Below are 15102 nucleotides of genomic sequence, written 5' to 3'. Positions count from 1 at the left end.
TGCCTTGTTCCCCAGCCAAGTGACTAGAAAGTCATGATCAGGTCATTTGAGGGGCATCTCTAATAAGCATCATCCAACCCTCAGCCAATGCGCACATCAAAAGAAATCACAAGCAACAACTAAACCATCTTCTGCCACAAAAACCAGGATATTACAGAGAAAAGTAGCAAGAGTTTAAAATTGCTACTTTAAATAACAATTAACACAAAGTATAGGTTTTGATACATGATCTTAATTCACAAGGAAGGATGACGTAAGCCATTAGCATTTTTAGGACCGAGAGGAAATAGTAAATCCTCAATTAAAAGGCTTATTTCTTTAAAATGTTCTACTCTGGAGTGTTGTTAATGCACAGTAGTTTTTGCCATTGAGTTTAGTTTTCTAAAATACATCCTATAATGGTTCCTTTAAAACTTGTTTGTTGCATCTGCACAAGAAAAGCCATTAGTGATGTATTACTGTGGATAAAGTAAAGGGAAGCTAGGACAGTTAATGGAGATGTCTTGGACAGTCCATATTACAGTTGAGGAGGTGCAGACATCCTAAGGTGAATGAAGTTAGATAAATCTCCTGGGCCTGTTCAGATATATCCAAGGACACTGCCTTTCATTCCAACAGGAACTTTGATACCTTAAACATGCATGTTTAAAAACATCCCATATTCCAGACAATCATTTGCCAGTGAACAACGTACCCGAATCAACTTTTACAAGTTCCTGTCTAATACCAAATACCAAAATAGAGCTTTAAATTGTGGACCACACCCATCCTTATCCAGAACTCTTAACTAATAGAACATTGGCCGCTGAACCCAAACAGAATGCCCACTGATAAATAAACTATTTTTATTTGGCGTTTGTAATTTTCTCCATTCATTTCAGAATAACAGATAGAAATTATTTTTCAAGAAACAAAAATCAAGGAAAATGATGCAGAGACAACAGCTTCAGCAAGTCGGCACTTAAGAGTTTGGAGATAAAGTATGGAAATAGGCGCTTCGGCCCAGCGAGTTATTCCATGTCAACTAGCAATCACCCATATATTAGTTCTACCCTACACACTAGGGACAATTTACAGAAGCCAATTAACCTACATGTCTTTGGAAAACCAGGCACCCAGAGACAACCCGCCCGGTTACAGGGAAAAAGGTAAAACCTCCAACCAGGCAGCACCCATAGTCAGGATTGAACCCATGTCTCTGGTGCTGTAAGGCAGCACATCTACCGCTACACCAGTGTAGCGCCACTTATGGAGATACAATAGGCTACCCTGCCTCATATCAATGCTGCATCTTCAGAAATGTTATTTCTAGCTTCATGACTTTCTTATTAGATAAGGACACAACAGAAAGAAAAATGAAGTCCAAGAGTTTACTCTCGTAAAATGTGTGAATATCTTATAAAAGGGATATGCATTCGGTCTGTTTGAAATCACTATTGCCAATAAATTGGTGAAATGCAATACAAGAAATATTGCAGACAATTTTTGTACAGGACCTCTCTGCAGACCATAATGTGATCCTGACCAGATCATTTTTTAAATTATTTTTTAATGTTATAGATGAAAGACAAATATTGGCTAGGACACCAGGGATATCTCTGCTATGCTTCAAAATGAACTCTTGCATCCACCCGAGACCGACAGAGCAAGTCCTTTATTGAATGTTTTGCCTGACCCGTGTGGCTGCCCACATATTCATTTGCAAATTTTTTGTAAGATTAGGCTCATGTTCTGTGGAATTCATTGCCACAGAAGGCCATGGAGGTCAAGTCAGTGGATATTTTTACGGCAGATTCTTGATTAGTACATGTGTCAGAGGTTATGGGGAGAAGGTAGGTGAATGGGGTTAGGAGGGAGGGATTGGTCAGCCATGATTGAATGGCAGTGTAGACTTGATGAGCCTAATGGCCTAATTCTACTCCCATCGCTTATGACCTTAGTGTTATTACTTAAGGCAAAAGGAATCAAGGGATGTGGGGAAAAAGCAGGAATGGGGTACTGATTTTAGATGATCAGCCACAAACAAGTTGAATGGCTTGAAGGGCCTACTCCTGCACCTATTTTCTGTTTCTATGTTTACTTACTAACCAAGCCTTTATACTTCAATGGTCTTTATACTTCAAGAAAAACAGGAAACTACTTTATTTCACGAACCATTTTTGAAGGAATTGTACTTAATTAACATCCAAATACAGAATTATTCTACCTACTATCTACCTACATAGACCATTGACATTAGTCTCAGACAACAATGATACTTTTTGACTTCCTTTGGGCTTTGCCTTAAGCTATTACCGTCTATCCTGGAAATCAGCTGATGAGCAAATGGATGTAACAGCTAACAATATCCTCAACCATTCACACCAGGCCTCATTGACATGGAAAGAGGCTCAAAGTACCACAGGATAAATTTGGTAAGATTACTGATGAACAATAGACATTTAACCACATTTGCACAAATAATGTGGGCCAAAGGGCAAGTTCCTGTGCTGTACTGTTCTATGTTCTAATATATTATCATAGTCAACCCAATGCATAATATTATGCAATAATTTTCTTACTGAAAGTTTAAATTTTACTTTGTGATCATTAAAAAGCTGGTAAACTCATTATTTCCTTTCCAATTTAGGAAAAGTTGCATTAGGGGTGCTTTTATTAAAACTACATGGTATCCAATGTAATATTAACCCAAAATGCACCAATATTGTGGTCTGCCCCCCACCCCCCCACGTCAATTGATGTCTATTCAGCGACATCAGTGATGTATTTGGCTCACAGATCTTTACCTCCCATTGTTTTGACTTTAGAATGAGGCAACACAGTGAAGTGTGGTTCCCTAAGCAACAACCTAAAAAAATTCCAAATAAGTTTAGTGCTAATATATACGCTTTTGACAAGTATTCACTCTTCATATTTCACCATAAGCTCATCAACACTGATTAAAGACTTGGTTCCCATACCCCATAGTGTTTTGATTTTTTATGTCAATTTTTCTACTCAATTAACTCCACAACTGAACAGGGATAACCACTAAGCAAAGTAAAGCAAGTAAAAAATTCTGCTTCATGTCACTAATTTGCTGCTGGAAAGGTGGTGATAATAATTTAGCAGTCAGGAAAGCAAAAGAACACTTCAGACAAGTAGCAAGAGAGACAAGCCTTCCTCATACATTCTCCAAAGAAGCTTTTAAAAATAATTGAACATGACGTGTATAGTAGAAAGACACCCCCCCCCCCCTCCCCAATTATTTTGCTTGGTTTCACAGCAGTAAATCAACATTGTTTCTGGTATAATTCTCAAGTGTGCAACACAGTTTTGATGATTTGTGGCATCAAAAAGTTAGTGAAAATGAACATTCAACTGACCTGGGCCACCTTATGACAGTGAGCCATAAAGACCATTAAGTTATCCTGCTGAATGTTCAGATTAGGGCTCAGAGGTTTGGGGAGATTCTGTAGGTTAACAAATACTACCTTGAACTTCTACAAGTGTACAATAGAGAGCATATTGACTGGTTGCTTCACGGTCTGGTTTGGCAACTCGAGCGCCCAGGAATGAAGAAGGTAGCAAAATGTGATGGACAATGTTCCATCCATCATGGATACAGACCTTCCGACCTTGGAAGGAATCTACCAGAAGTTAATGCCTCGAAAAAAAAAAAAAAAAATCAGTCAGCATCAGAGATCCACACGACCCTGGCCACACTCATTTCACTCATGCCAATGGGAAGAAAGTATAGGAGCCTGAAAACTAACTTCCAAAGAAGCTCCAAATTACATGACTTGCCCGCGTTTGTTTTTGTCTTTGCAGTATTATTGTTTGTTTTAAAATAATATAAATACATATTATTTTTTAAAAACTATTTATTATGGTGTTTACAGAGCACAACATTTACATATTTGTTGTGCTGCAGCAAATAAGAATTATTTCATTGTTTCGTTTCAGGACATATGACAATAAAACACTTTTGACGACCACTGTCCAGGCAGTCATTCTCCATGTGAGACAGTAGTTGACTCAACCATCCTGTGCAAGATTTAATTCTGATCCAATAACCTCACATATGCACACTTAGCAGGGGTCGCTGGATGATTTACAGATTCACCCCCCCCATCACTCTTCCCCACACAACCCCCCCTCCCCTCAAAATTACCAGGGTCAATTGAAAATTTCCAACAAACATCACAACCAAAATTAACATATGCCACACAAAAAGAGAACAAATTTGGGGATACTAATTCCGAGAGGCTTCTAGAAAAGATTTAGTTTAATAAAAAGTTTCACACTAGTAGCGATTGATTGCCTGGACAGTTATGGAGCCATTACATATTTTAGACCGTCTCAGCAAGATATTTACCGTTGTGATGAGCCGCACCAATGTCCCACAAATTTCAACCCACAATGATTACTTCTGTATATATATATATATAGGAAACAGCAAATGCCAGATTACAAATAAGGCAAAACGCTGGAATAACTCCTCACCTTCCTTGCACACAAAGGAATATAATCCTAGCCTGCCCAACCTCTCCCTATTGCTCAGCCCTGCAAGTCCTGACAGCATCCTCATAATTCTGTGCATTCTTTCCACTTTAACAATATCCTTCATGGAGCAGCGAGACCAACATTGAACACAATACCCAGAACAGTACTATTACATCTCAATTTCTATTCTCACATCCCTAACTGACAGACCAATGTTCCAAAGGCCTTCTTGACCACCTATGTACCTGCACTAGCTCTTTAGATCTAGATCCCTCTGCTCTGCAACACTTCCCAGGGTCCCGTCATTCACTGTTTAGGGACTGTCCTGGTCGAACTTCACAAAATGCAACACCTCGCACATATCTGCAGTTGAGAGTAAGGGATAGCATGTTTGCAAGAGGTAGGTTGGGAGGAGGTAACCATATAACAATTACAGCACGGAAACAGGCCATCTCGGCCCTTCTATCCGTGCCGAACACTTACTCTCACCTAGTCCCATCTACCTGCACTCAGACCATAACCCTCCATATACCTATCTAATTTATTTTTCAACTATAAAATCGAACCTGCCTCCACCACTTCCACTGGAAGCTCATTCCACACAGCTACCACTCTCCGAGTAAAGAAGTTCCCCCTCATGTTACCCCTAAACTTTTGTCCCTTAATTCTCTAATCATGTCCTCTTGTTTGAATCTTTCCTACTCTCAATGGAAAAAGCTTATCCACGTCAACTCTGTCTATCTCTCATAATTTTAAAGACCTCTATCAAGTCCCCCCTTAACCTTCTGCGCTCCAAAGAATAAAGACCGATCTTGTTCAACCTTTCTCTGCAACTTAGGTGCTGAAACCCAGGCAACATTCTAGTAAATCTCCTCTGTACTCTCTCTATTTTGTTGACATCTTTCCTATAATTTGGCAACCAAAATTGTACACCATATTCCAGAATTGGCCTCACCAATGCCTTGTACAATTTTAACATTACATCCCAACTTCTATACTCTGATTTAGAAAGGCCAGCACACCAAAAGCTTTCTTTACCACCCTATCTACACGGGATTCCACCTTCAGGGAACTATGCAGTTATTCCTAGATCCCTCTGTTCAACTGCATTCCTCAATTCGCTACCATTTACCATGTACATCCAATTTCGATTTGTCCTGCCAAGATGTAGCACCTCACACTTATCAGTCTTAAACTCCATCTGCCATCTTTCAGCCCACTCTTCCAAATTGCCTAAATCTCTCTGTTGACTTTGAAAATCTACTTCATTATCCACACCACCTATCTTAGTATAATCTGCATACTACTAATCCAATTTAACACACCATCATCCAGATCATTGATGTATATGACAAACAACAGTGGACCCAACACAGATCCCTGAGGCACCCCACTAGTCACCGGCCTCAACCTGACAGTTATCCATCATTACTCTCTGGTATCTCCCATTCGGCCACTGTTGAATCCATCCTGCTACTCCACTATTAATACCCAACAATTGAACCTTCTTAACCAACCAGGTATAGTTCAGATGAACTGTGGAAGTCAATAGGTTTGTAATAGAAATTGATCGATTCTTTGTCCCGGTTGATGGAGATAGAGAGATCGAGAAAGGGAAGAGAGGTGTCAGAGATAATCCGAGTGAATTTCTGTACCAATATCTTTGCTCACCAGCTCTTTAATTTTAATTACCAATGTTTTTTTAATGCTGCTGTATGGAAATAGGCAATTAGACAACCATGTCTGATCCCAGATTTCATTAGGTTGTAATATATTTGACTTGCATGCTCACTGGATAAACTCTTTAGCCTTTAGGAAAGTCCTTCAATTCTGTTTAATCACAATGCAAATACTTAACCAGAACCAAACTCATGAACCATAATATCATAGAGAAAAATATTTGCAATAAAAAAGTCACAGCACTACACATGCTCTGGGGGAATCTTCAACAGAAGAGTTAAATTATTAAGACGGTCAATTTCAGAGCAAAGCTGTTGGTTAATTAAATGACTGGGGGAAATGCTTTGCCCACTGAATAAACTCAGCAGATCTCAGGTTGGCCAAGAAATAGAGACAATTGTCAATTCCTATTATATAGCTCCCCATCAACAAAGCAAAATATATTTTATAAGAGATCAACTTTCCAAGTGGTAGAATTGTGTGCAGAGTTTGGAATAAGTAATCTCTGTGCTTATCTTCCTTTTCCAAATATTTCCCCTTTCTACTGAAGGTTTGGATTCCTGCAGATCAGCAAATGCCCGTGACAGTTCTCTGTGTGAATTCTAAGCTAATTAAATGGCTCCAATGCTTTTCAAATACAGAGGGCATCACATTCCACCAAAATCCTACTCTCAGCAGACATGTACCAGTTAATTAGAAAATATTTTTTTTCACAGTAAATACTGGAAAATGTGCAGCACAGAATCAACGTGTGATGAGCATTACACAACTGTATTTATTTCATCTATCTGTCACAAGTCGATTACTGGTTCAAAGGTTTGTTTTAATTTCTCCAGTGGCTGAGAGGGCAATTGCACTGATGAATTTGAAAATTAACCACTTAAAACACAAAAGGCCTAATGTGTTAAAAGACAGATCAAAAGTAAGGGAAAAGCAAGGGTCTCAACTCCCTTGGTTAATGAGAGGAGCAAAAACAAAAATCAGGTTCCTTTAATTTGATTTCTATTTGGTTATTGAACAGCATATATTGCGATCAGATTCATTTCTCAATGGGAAACTGAATGATACAGTGGTGTAGTAGTGGTCTTTAAAACAGTCAATAGTAGAAATAGTTTACCCACAGAGTGTAACCCCATAGAGTACCAAGTATCAAGATTTCCTTACACAAATTCATTTCAAAATGGAATGGATCCCCAATGTTCTTCTGACCTCTGCAAAGGTAATCATATTCCACTGCCCAGTGGTTCCAACCTTTGCACCAGGCAGACCAAAATGTTGTCTCTGCACGATGCAAAATTTTGCTGGAACAATGCTGGTGGAACTCACTAGAGCAACTGTGGAGTAAAATGGAAAATCAACATTTCGAGTCAAGACGCTTCACCCATGTTGACCCTACTAATACACTTATTCCAGAGCCGACTTATTTTCCTGCCATCTGTGCATTTAGTCATTCAGCACAGAAGCAGCCCCTTTGGCCCAACTTGCCCATGCCAACCAAGATGCCTCTTCTAGACGAGTTCCACCTACCTGCATTTGGTCCATATCGCTCTAAACTCTATCTGTCCAAATGATTATAATTTAATATTAAAAAACTGAGCACTATCTCGTGGATTTTAGCAAATAACACCTGCAGGATCAAAGCAGTTTAATCAGGAGGGAAAGTCTAAGGAGTCAATGTAACATATTTTTATAAGAGTTCAGGAAAAAAATATTTCCAACAGTGTCACAACATCCGAGAGGTCCTGGCTCTCTTAATAACTATTGAAATAGTTATCAAACTGGATTTGTGATGGGTGTGAAACAGGGCTCATGTTTTTTTTCTTACCCAAGGTTCGTGATAGATTAATGCGCCAATGTCTACTTGGGGTGGAGAGGTGAGAACATGTGGAAATTGCGGAAGACCATCTATCACCTTTGGGTTTAGCCCTCAGCAAGTATAAACAGTGTCCACCAAAAGGGAAACATATGAAAAGCTGTTCTGTTTTTAAAATTTGTGCCTATATTCAACTACTATACATTATTGTTTTCTTTTCAAAGAACATTCAAATGTTGCAAAAAAAAGTTGTCCACCCCCTCCCCCCCTCCTTCTCCATTTGTCTCTAAACATCAGATAAATTCCTCGATTTTTTTCCCGCGGCCTATTGCTCATTTAATCAAACAAAAGAAGAAAATCAGGAGTGGGTAGCATTTAAATTATCCGGTCTTTTGTGGAAAGTAGAAATCCAAACAAAGGCCAGGGATTCCTTGTCAGATCTTTGTCCTTGTTTTGCATGGGAAAAGTCCTCATTGTGTTATTAATCTGGTCTCTGTCCCAACCCACGCTGCCTTGCCACATCTAACGCATGCAGGTAAATTATTGTGGCTACAAACTATGTCTTTTGTGCCTGCAGTCACTGACTGCCCCGGTGTTTTGAGAGGGCGCGGGTCTCCACCTCACGACAAGGCTTGCGCTACACGGCATCCCATGAACTGAAAACAGAAATCAATGCGTTTGAACGGGGTTAAATAACTAGGTGGGGAATTGATCCCGAGGCTGCGTCCGCCTTCAACGAATTCTCGAAATCAAAGCCGGCAAATAAAGGGAAGTGGTGGAGAGTTCAGGAATGGCCAAGTCAACCGTCTGTAATTCATACCACGGCTCAGCCCAGTATTTTCCACGATCCCCCTCCGTGCCCCCCTCTCCCCCAGCACACAAAACACCCGGACCACACCTGCCCGATCTCGCCTCGACCGCAACTGAAAGCATTGAAGTGCGGCCAAGAAAGTTCCTAACTCTACCGGAATGGCACAGAACAATAGAAAACTTTCAAAACTTGCTCCCGTTTAAAAAGCAATTACATACCGGTTTATTAAAATTACATTTTGAAGAGCCTTTGTTTTAATATTATGCGCAGTTTTAAATGTTTACTTCCGAGTTCTAAAATTTAGCAAAAGTTTTCAAAATTAAATAAAATCAGTGCAATGCACTCAGGCCGGTTTCAGCCTTGCTTATAGAGTTGTATAGAACTCGAAATGGAGGATACGAGGTATATTTTACGAAACTTTACGAGGTATATTTTCAACCCCCCCATCCCGAATAATTCCTTATGCTACCATTAATTTCATTCTAAACTATGTTCGCGTGGGAACGAGTTTAAAGATTTACAAAACTGCCTTCCTTCGCCGCCTTGTCGCCATGCTTCGCTTAGCCCTTTTTAAAAAAAAAAGTAGTTGATACTGAAAGTAGGCCAAAAGTTTTCTTCCACTTTACTCACTAGACTGAACCGCTACAAAGAGCCCATGCAGTTCCCCTCTCCCCAAGTACAATGGCAGGACTAATTAGATCATAGTACGTTGCTACCGATACTGTAATAAATAGCTAACCAAAGAAAACGACAAGCTGAAGCCACTTACCGATCAAACCTCCTACCAGAAAGGAAATTACTTGGAAAATCAGCAAAATCCCTCCAACAATGCACAGCTTCTTCGTGCTCATATTTTCTATAATTGCGCCTGCCATCTTTTATTATCTTGCTTTCACTCTTTTCGTCCCGTAACAGTAACTAATTTAATTAGAGTCAATTTAATCAGAGCAAGGATCTTGTCGCAGCTCCAATGTCGGGAGCTGTGATTCTGCAAACGAGCAACCTCTCTCTCTCTCTTTCTCGCTTTCTTCAAGCCTGGTTTTAAAGGGGCGCTGTGGGAAACCGACAACACACAAGACAAAAAAAAAATCAATCACATGACTTGCCAGATTCCATTTAGCCGATTGCTACAGTATTACCCACTCATTTCCAAGTAAAATGCCTATCCGTAGATGTGGAAATCGGACCAAGTCTACGTTACGTTTACCAGAAATGATACCGTCCGATACCTGAAGAACTAATCCTTCGAATTAAGGAAGAAAATAAATCAGCACGGATGTATACTTGTAATTTTCTTCCAGGGATTTCTGCTGGAAAATCCACATTTTGAAATATAGACAATTCAGCTTCGATAAATCCCCAGGGCCAAATAGGCTGCACCCAGAGTACTTAAGGAAGTAGCTCCAGAAATAGTGGATGCATTAGTAATAATCTTTCAAAACTCTTTAAATTCTGGAGTAGTTACAGAGGATTGGCGGGTAGCAAACGTAACCCCACTTTTTAAGGAGAGAGAAAACGGGGAATTACAGACCAATTAGTCTAACATCGGTAGTGGGGAAACTGCTAGTTATTAAAGATGGGATAGCAGCACATTTGGAAAGTGGTGAAATCATTGGACAAATTCAGCATGGGTTTACGAAAGGTAAATCATGTCTGACGAATCTTATAGAATTTTTCGAGGATGTAACTAGTAGCGTGAATAGGGGTGTATCTGGACTTCCAGAAGGCTTTCGACAAGGTCCCACATAAGAGATTCGTATACAAACTTAAAGCACACGGCATTGGGGGTTCAGTATTGATGTGGATAGAGAACTGGCTGGCAAACAGGAATCAAAGAGTAGGAGTAAACGGGTCCTTTTCACAATGGCAGGCAGTGACTAGTGGGGTACTGCAAGGCTCAGTGCTGGGACCCCAGCTATTTACAATATATATTAATGATCTGGATGAGGGAATTGAAGGCAATATCTCCAAGTTTGCGGATGACACTTGCTGAGGGGCAGTGTTAGCTGTGAGGAGGATGCTAGGAGACTGCAAGGTGACTTGGATAGGCTGGGTGAGTGGGCAAATGTTTGGCAGATGCAGTATAATGTAGATAAATGTGAGGTTATCCATTTTGGTGGCAAAAACAGGAAAACAGACTATTATCTAAATGGTGGCCGATTAGGAAAAGGGGAGATGCAGCGAGACCTGGGTGTCATGGTACACCAGTCATTGAAAGTAGGCATGCAGGTGCAGCAGGCAGTGAAGAAAGTGAATGGTATGTTAGCTTTCATAGCAAAAGGATTTGAGTATAGGAGCAGGGAGGTTCTACTGCAGTTGTACAGGGTTTTGGTGAGACCACACCTGGAGTATTGCGTACAGTTTTGGTCTCCAAATATGAGGAAGGACATTATTGCCATAGAGGGAGTGCAGAGAAGGTTCACCAGACTGATTCCTGGGATGTTAGGACTGTCTTATGAAAAAAGACTGGATAGACTTGGTTTATACTCTCTAGAATTTAGGCGATTGAGAGGGGATCTTATAGAAACGTACAAAATTCTTAAGGGGTTGGACAGGCTAGATGTAGGAAGATTGTTCCCGATGTTGGGGAAGTCCAGGACAAGGGGTCACAACTTAAGGATAAGGGGGAAATCCTTTAAAACCAAGATGAGAAGAACTTTTTTCACACAGAGAGTGGTGAATCTCTGGAACCCTCTGCCACAGAGGGTAGTCGAGGTCAGTTCATTGGCTATATTTAAGAGGGAGTTAGATGTGGCCCTTGTGGCTAAGGGGATCAAAGGGTATGGAGAGAAGGCAGGTACGGGATACTGAGTTGGATGATCAGCCATGATCATATTGAATGGCGGTGCAGGCTCGAAGGGCCAAATGGCCTACTCCTGCACCTAATATCTATGTTTCTATGTTTCTATGTACATTTGAATCAGGGAGAGGAACAGCTCTGTCCGTTGAATTATTTGGCAGTCAGTTGAAAATAGATTTGTCCCACTCAGGACTACTGTGACTGTACACACAAGCTTACTCACATCCTCTTCATCAGACCCTCTCCTTCACCTACCTTATTCACATCTCCTCTGCCCTTCTGTCTTCCCTTCCCTAATCACTTCATTCCCTCTTTCCTAACCTCTGAACTACTCGTCAATTTAACAGCTCCAGGGGTATGAATATTGATTTCTCTAACCTCAAGTAACCCCTGCATTCCGTCTCTCTCCATGCCTCCCCAACCCAAGTCACACCAGCTTCTTGTTCTCATCCAACAAACAGCGAACAAAAGCCTGTTTCCTTTATCATTGTTACTTTTTTGTATATCTTTCATCCATTGTTCTATATCTCTCTACATCGTCTATATCTCTCCTTTCCCCTTCCCGTGACGCTCAGTCTGAAGAAGGGTCTCGACCCCAAACGTCACCTATTTCTTCTCTCCAGAGATGCTGCCTGTCCCGCTGAGTTACTCCAGCATTTTTGTGTCTGTCTTCCCTCACCATCACACCTATGTGACATGTTTCTTTAATGCTATCATTGTTACCATTTTTTTAAGACAGGAGAACAGGGCTATGTACATGAATTCTTGAGTGATCTCCCTCCTTACTGCAAAGGGGACATCATCGGAGCTCCTCCTCAGCCAGTTTTCTCAGTGTTGCAACGTGGATTCTGCCCATCCAAAGATCACCATGCAGCAACTTCACCACTGAAGAGACAAAATTATGAAGTACATTCAAAGTATAACTCCTGTTGTGAAGTAGGAAACCCAATGGTCGACATCCACACATCACGTGTAATGAATAGTGGTGAGATAAAGCCAAATGTGTTTTTCATAAGTATTGGTCAGAGCACCACAAAAAACTCTCCCAACAGGTCGGGACGCATCTCTGTGGAACATGGGTAGGAACGATAGTAACCCGGCGGGAGGGTGGACTGCCGAGAACAAGGAGGGACCTAGTGGGCCACGCTGCTGATATCAAAGAGGGACCTGCCGAGAACAAGGAGGGGCCCGGCGGGGAGTCGCTGAGAACTAAGAGGGACCCTGCAGGGAGCTGCCGAGGATGGAGAGGTGCCCGGCGGCCCACCTGCATTCAACAGCAGGCCTGGTTTGCCACTGGAAGAAGATAAGACTGTACTAAGAACCTTTGAAACTATATCGGTGCCAGACATGGGATGAGTCTTTATGTGCTGCCTGGGTGAAGTCTGCTGTATGATTTTTACCAGACTGCATACAAAGACAAACAATTTTAATGTACCTAAGTACATGTGACAATAAGGTATCATTGATTGATATAACTGAGGTGATGTTTCAGCTCGGAACCCTTCTTCAGAACCTTGTGCAGAACAAGCAGGAACAAGAGGATGAGGAGTAAGAAGAATTGGAAGAGAGAAAGCGGAATCCAACCAGAGAAACAATTTCTGGCCAAGTTCTGACCAAGAATAATTCATGCTGTTAAAAGAATATTATCACAATCACTACTTTAGGTTCATCACAGGCTATCCTGAGTATAGTTTAGGCTATTACAGGCTATCCTGAGTATTTTATTGAGAAAGTCAAGACAATAAATAATATGGATGTTAATGGTTTTAACAAATTCTTTGTAAATGTGGGACCAGATTTGGCAGAAAAAATTAATGATCCAGAAACAAAAGAAGGGGCGGATAATGGTCTTTGGGATAGAAATACTAACTCTATCTTCCTTAGAGCAGTCGAAGGAAAATAAATCATAGACACTGTAAGAAAATGTAAAAGCAAATCCTATACTGATTGGAATGATATTGATATGATTATAATAAAAAACGTTATTGAAAAAATTGCAGAACCATTAACATATCTGTAACTTGTCTTTTCAATCCGGTAAATTTCCGAACAAAATGAAAACAGCAAAAGTAATACCATTATATAAAACTGGGGATAGATACCATTTCACAAATTACAGGCCTGTTTCTTTACTCTCCCAATTCTCAAAGATCCTTGAAAAACCTTTTACAGAAAGACTTGCCAATTTCATTGAAAAACATAAGCATTTGGTCGACAGTCAATATGGATTCCGGACAGACAGATCAACATCTATGGCACTAATGGAACTAATCGAGGAAATCACAAATTGCATAGATAATAAAAAACCTGCAGTGGGAATATTCGTGGGCTTAAAAAAGCATTTGATACTGTAAATCACAACATTTTATTCATGAAATTGGATAGGTATGGCATCAGTGGGGTTGGATTGCATTGGGTGAGAAGCTATTTATGAAACAGGCACAATTTGTAGAAATATGTGAACATAAATCAACTTACATGAACATAACGTGGAGTACCTCAAGGGTCTGTGTTAGGTCCAAAGCTTTTCATAATATACATTAACCAGATATGCAGAGTATCAAATATACTGAAATTGATTATATTTGCCGATGATATGAATATTTTTTGTTCCGGTGACAATTTGAAGCAGCTTTTGGAGGTCATCACATCAGAAATGAATAAATTAAAACAGTGGTTTGATGTCAACAAATTGTCTCTAAATTTAAGCAAAACAAAGATTATGCTATTTGGAAAACATAAAATAAACCCTCAAGTACAATTGAAAATAGATAACATAAGTATAGAAAGAGTATATGAAAATAAATTTCTTGGTGTGATCTTAGACCACAAAATCGGCTAGAAACCACATATAAACCGCGTCAAAGCGAAGCTGGCAAAGTCTATAACAATATTCGGAAACTCAAGACACATTCTGGACCACAAATCATTACATACTCTGAATAATACACTCATATTGTCATATTTTAGTTACTGTGTGGAGATGTGGGATAACGCCTACAAAACCAACCTACAGCCGTTATGCATATCACAAAAAAGACCAATAAGAATTATCAATAACATTGGATATCTTGAACATACCAATTTATTATTCTTAAAGTCACATACACTGAAGTTCACTGATCTGGTTAAATTTAAGACTGCACAGATCATGTACAAAGTGAGAAATAATTTACTTCCAGGAAATATACAAAAACTGTTTATGGAAAGACAGGGTGGGTATAATTTAAAAAAAATCAATATCAGAACAACTCTTAAAAGTATGTGCATAGCAATCTGTGGGGTGAATTTGTGGAATGGTTTGGAACAGATGATAAAACTTAGCACAAACATAATTCAGTTTAAAAAGATGTACAAAAACACTTTTTTAAAAGGATATTGGAATGAGGATAGGTGATTTTGAGTGGGATATTTGTTATACTGATTGGATTGGGAAGGGTGATTATAGGGTGATGGGTTGTATATATGACAGAGATATTGTATAGTATATGAGTGTTTTTTATTTTTTATTTT

At 39.8% G+C, this 15102-nt stretch overlaps 1 protein-coding gene across 2 annotated transcripts in view; it reads right to left on the bottom strand.

Annotated features, from left to right (window-relative positions):
- Positions 1-9845, bottom strand: part of wls (Wnt ligand secretion mediator) — a 58016-nt gene extending 48171 nt beyond the window's left edge. Inside the window, exon 1 of one of the 2 annotated variants that reach the window (XM_055641912.1) lies at positions 9559-9845. In XM_055641912.1, coding sequence (XP_055497887.1) covers positions 9559-9664 — 106 coding nt within the window. In that variant the 5' untranslated portion in view covers positions 9665-9845. The remainder of the gene's footprint in view (positions 1-9558) is intronic. The other variant, XM_055641913.1, reaches the window with a different exon arrangement.
- Between the last annotated feature and the right edge of the window lie 5257 nt (positions 9846-15102).

This window comes from Leucoraja erinacea, chromosome 10, assembly GCF_028641065.1.
Source record: "Leucoraja erinacea ecotype New England chromosome 10, Leri_hhj_1, whole genome shotgun sequence".
NCBI classification, from domain to species: Eukaryota; Metazoa; Chordata; class Chondrichthyes; order Rajiformes; family Rajidae; genus Leucoraja; species Leucoraja erinaceus.
This window is presented reverse-complemented; position numbering and strand designations above follow the sequence as displayed.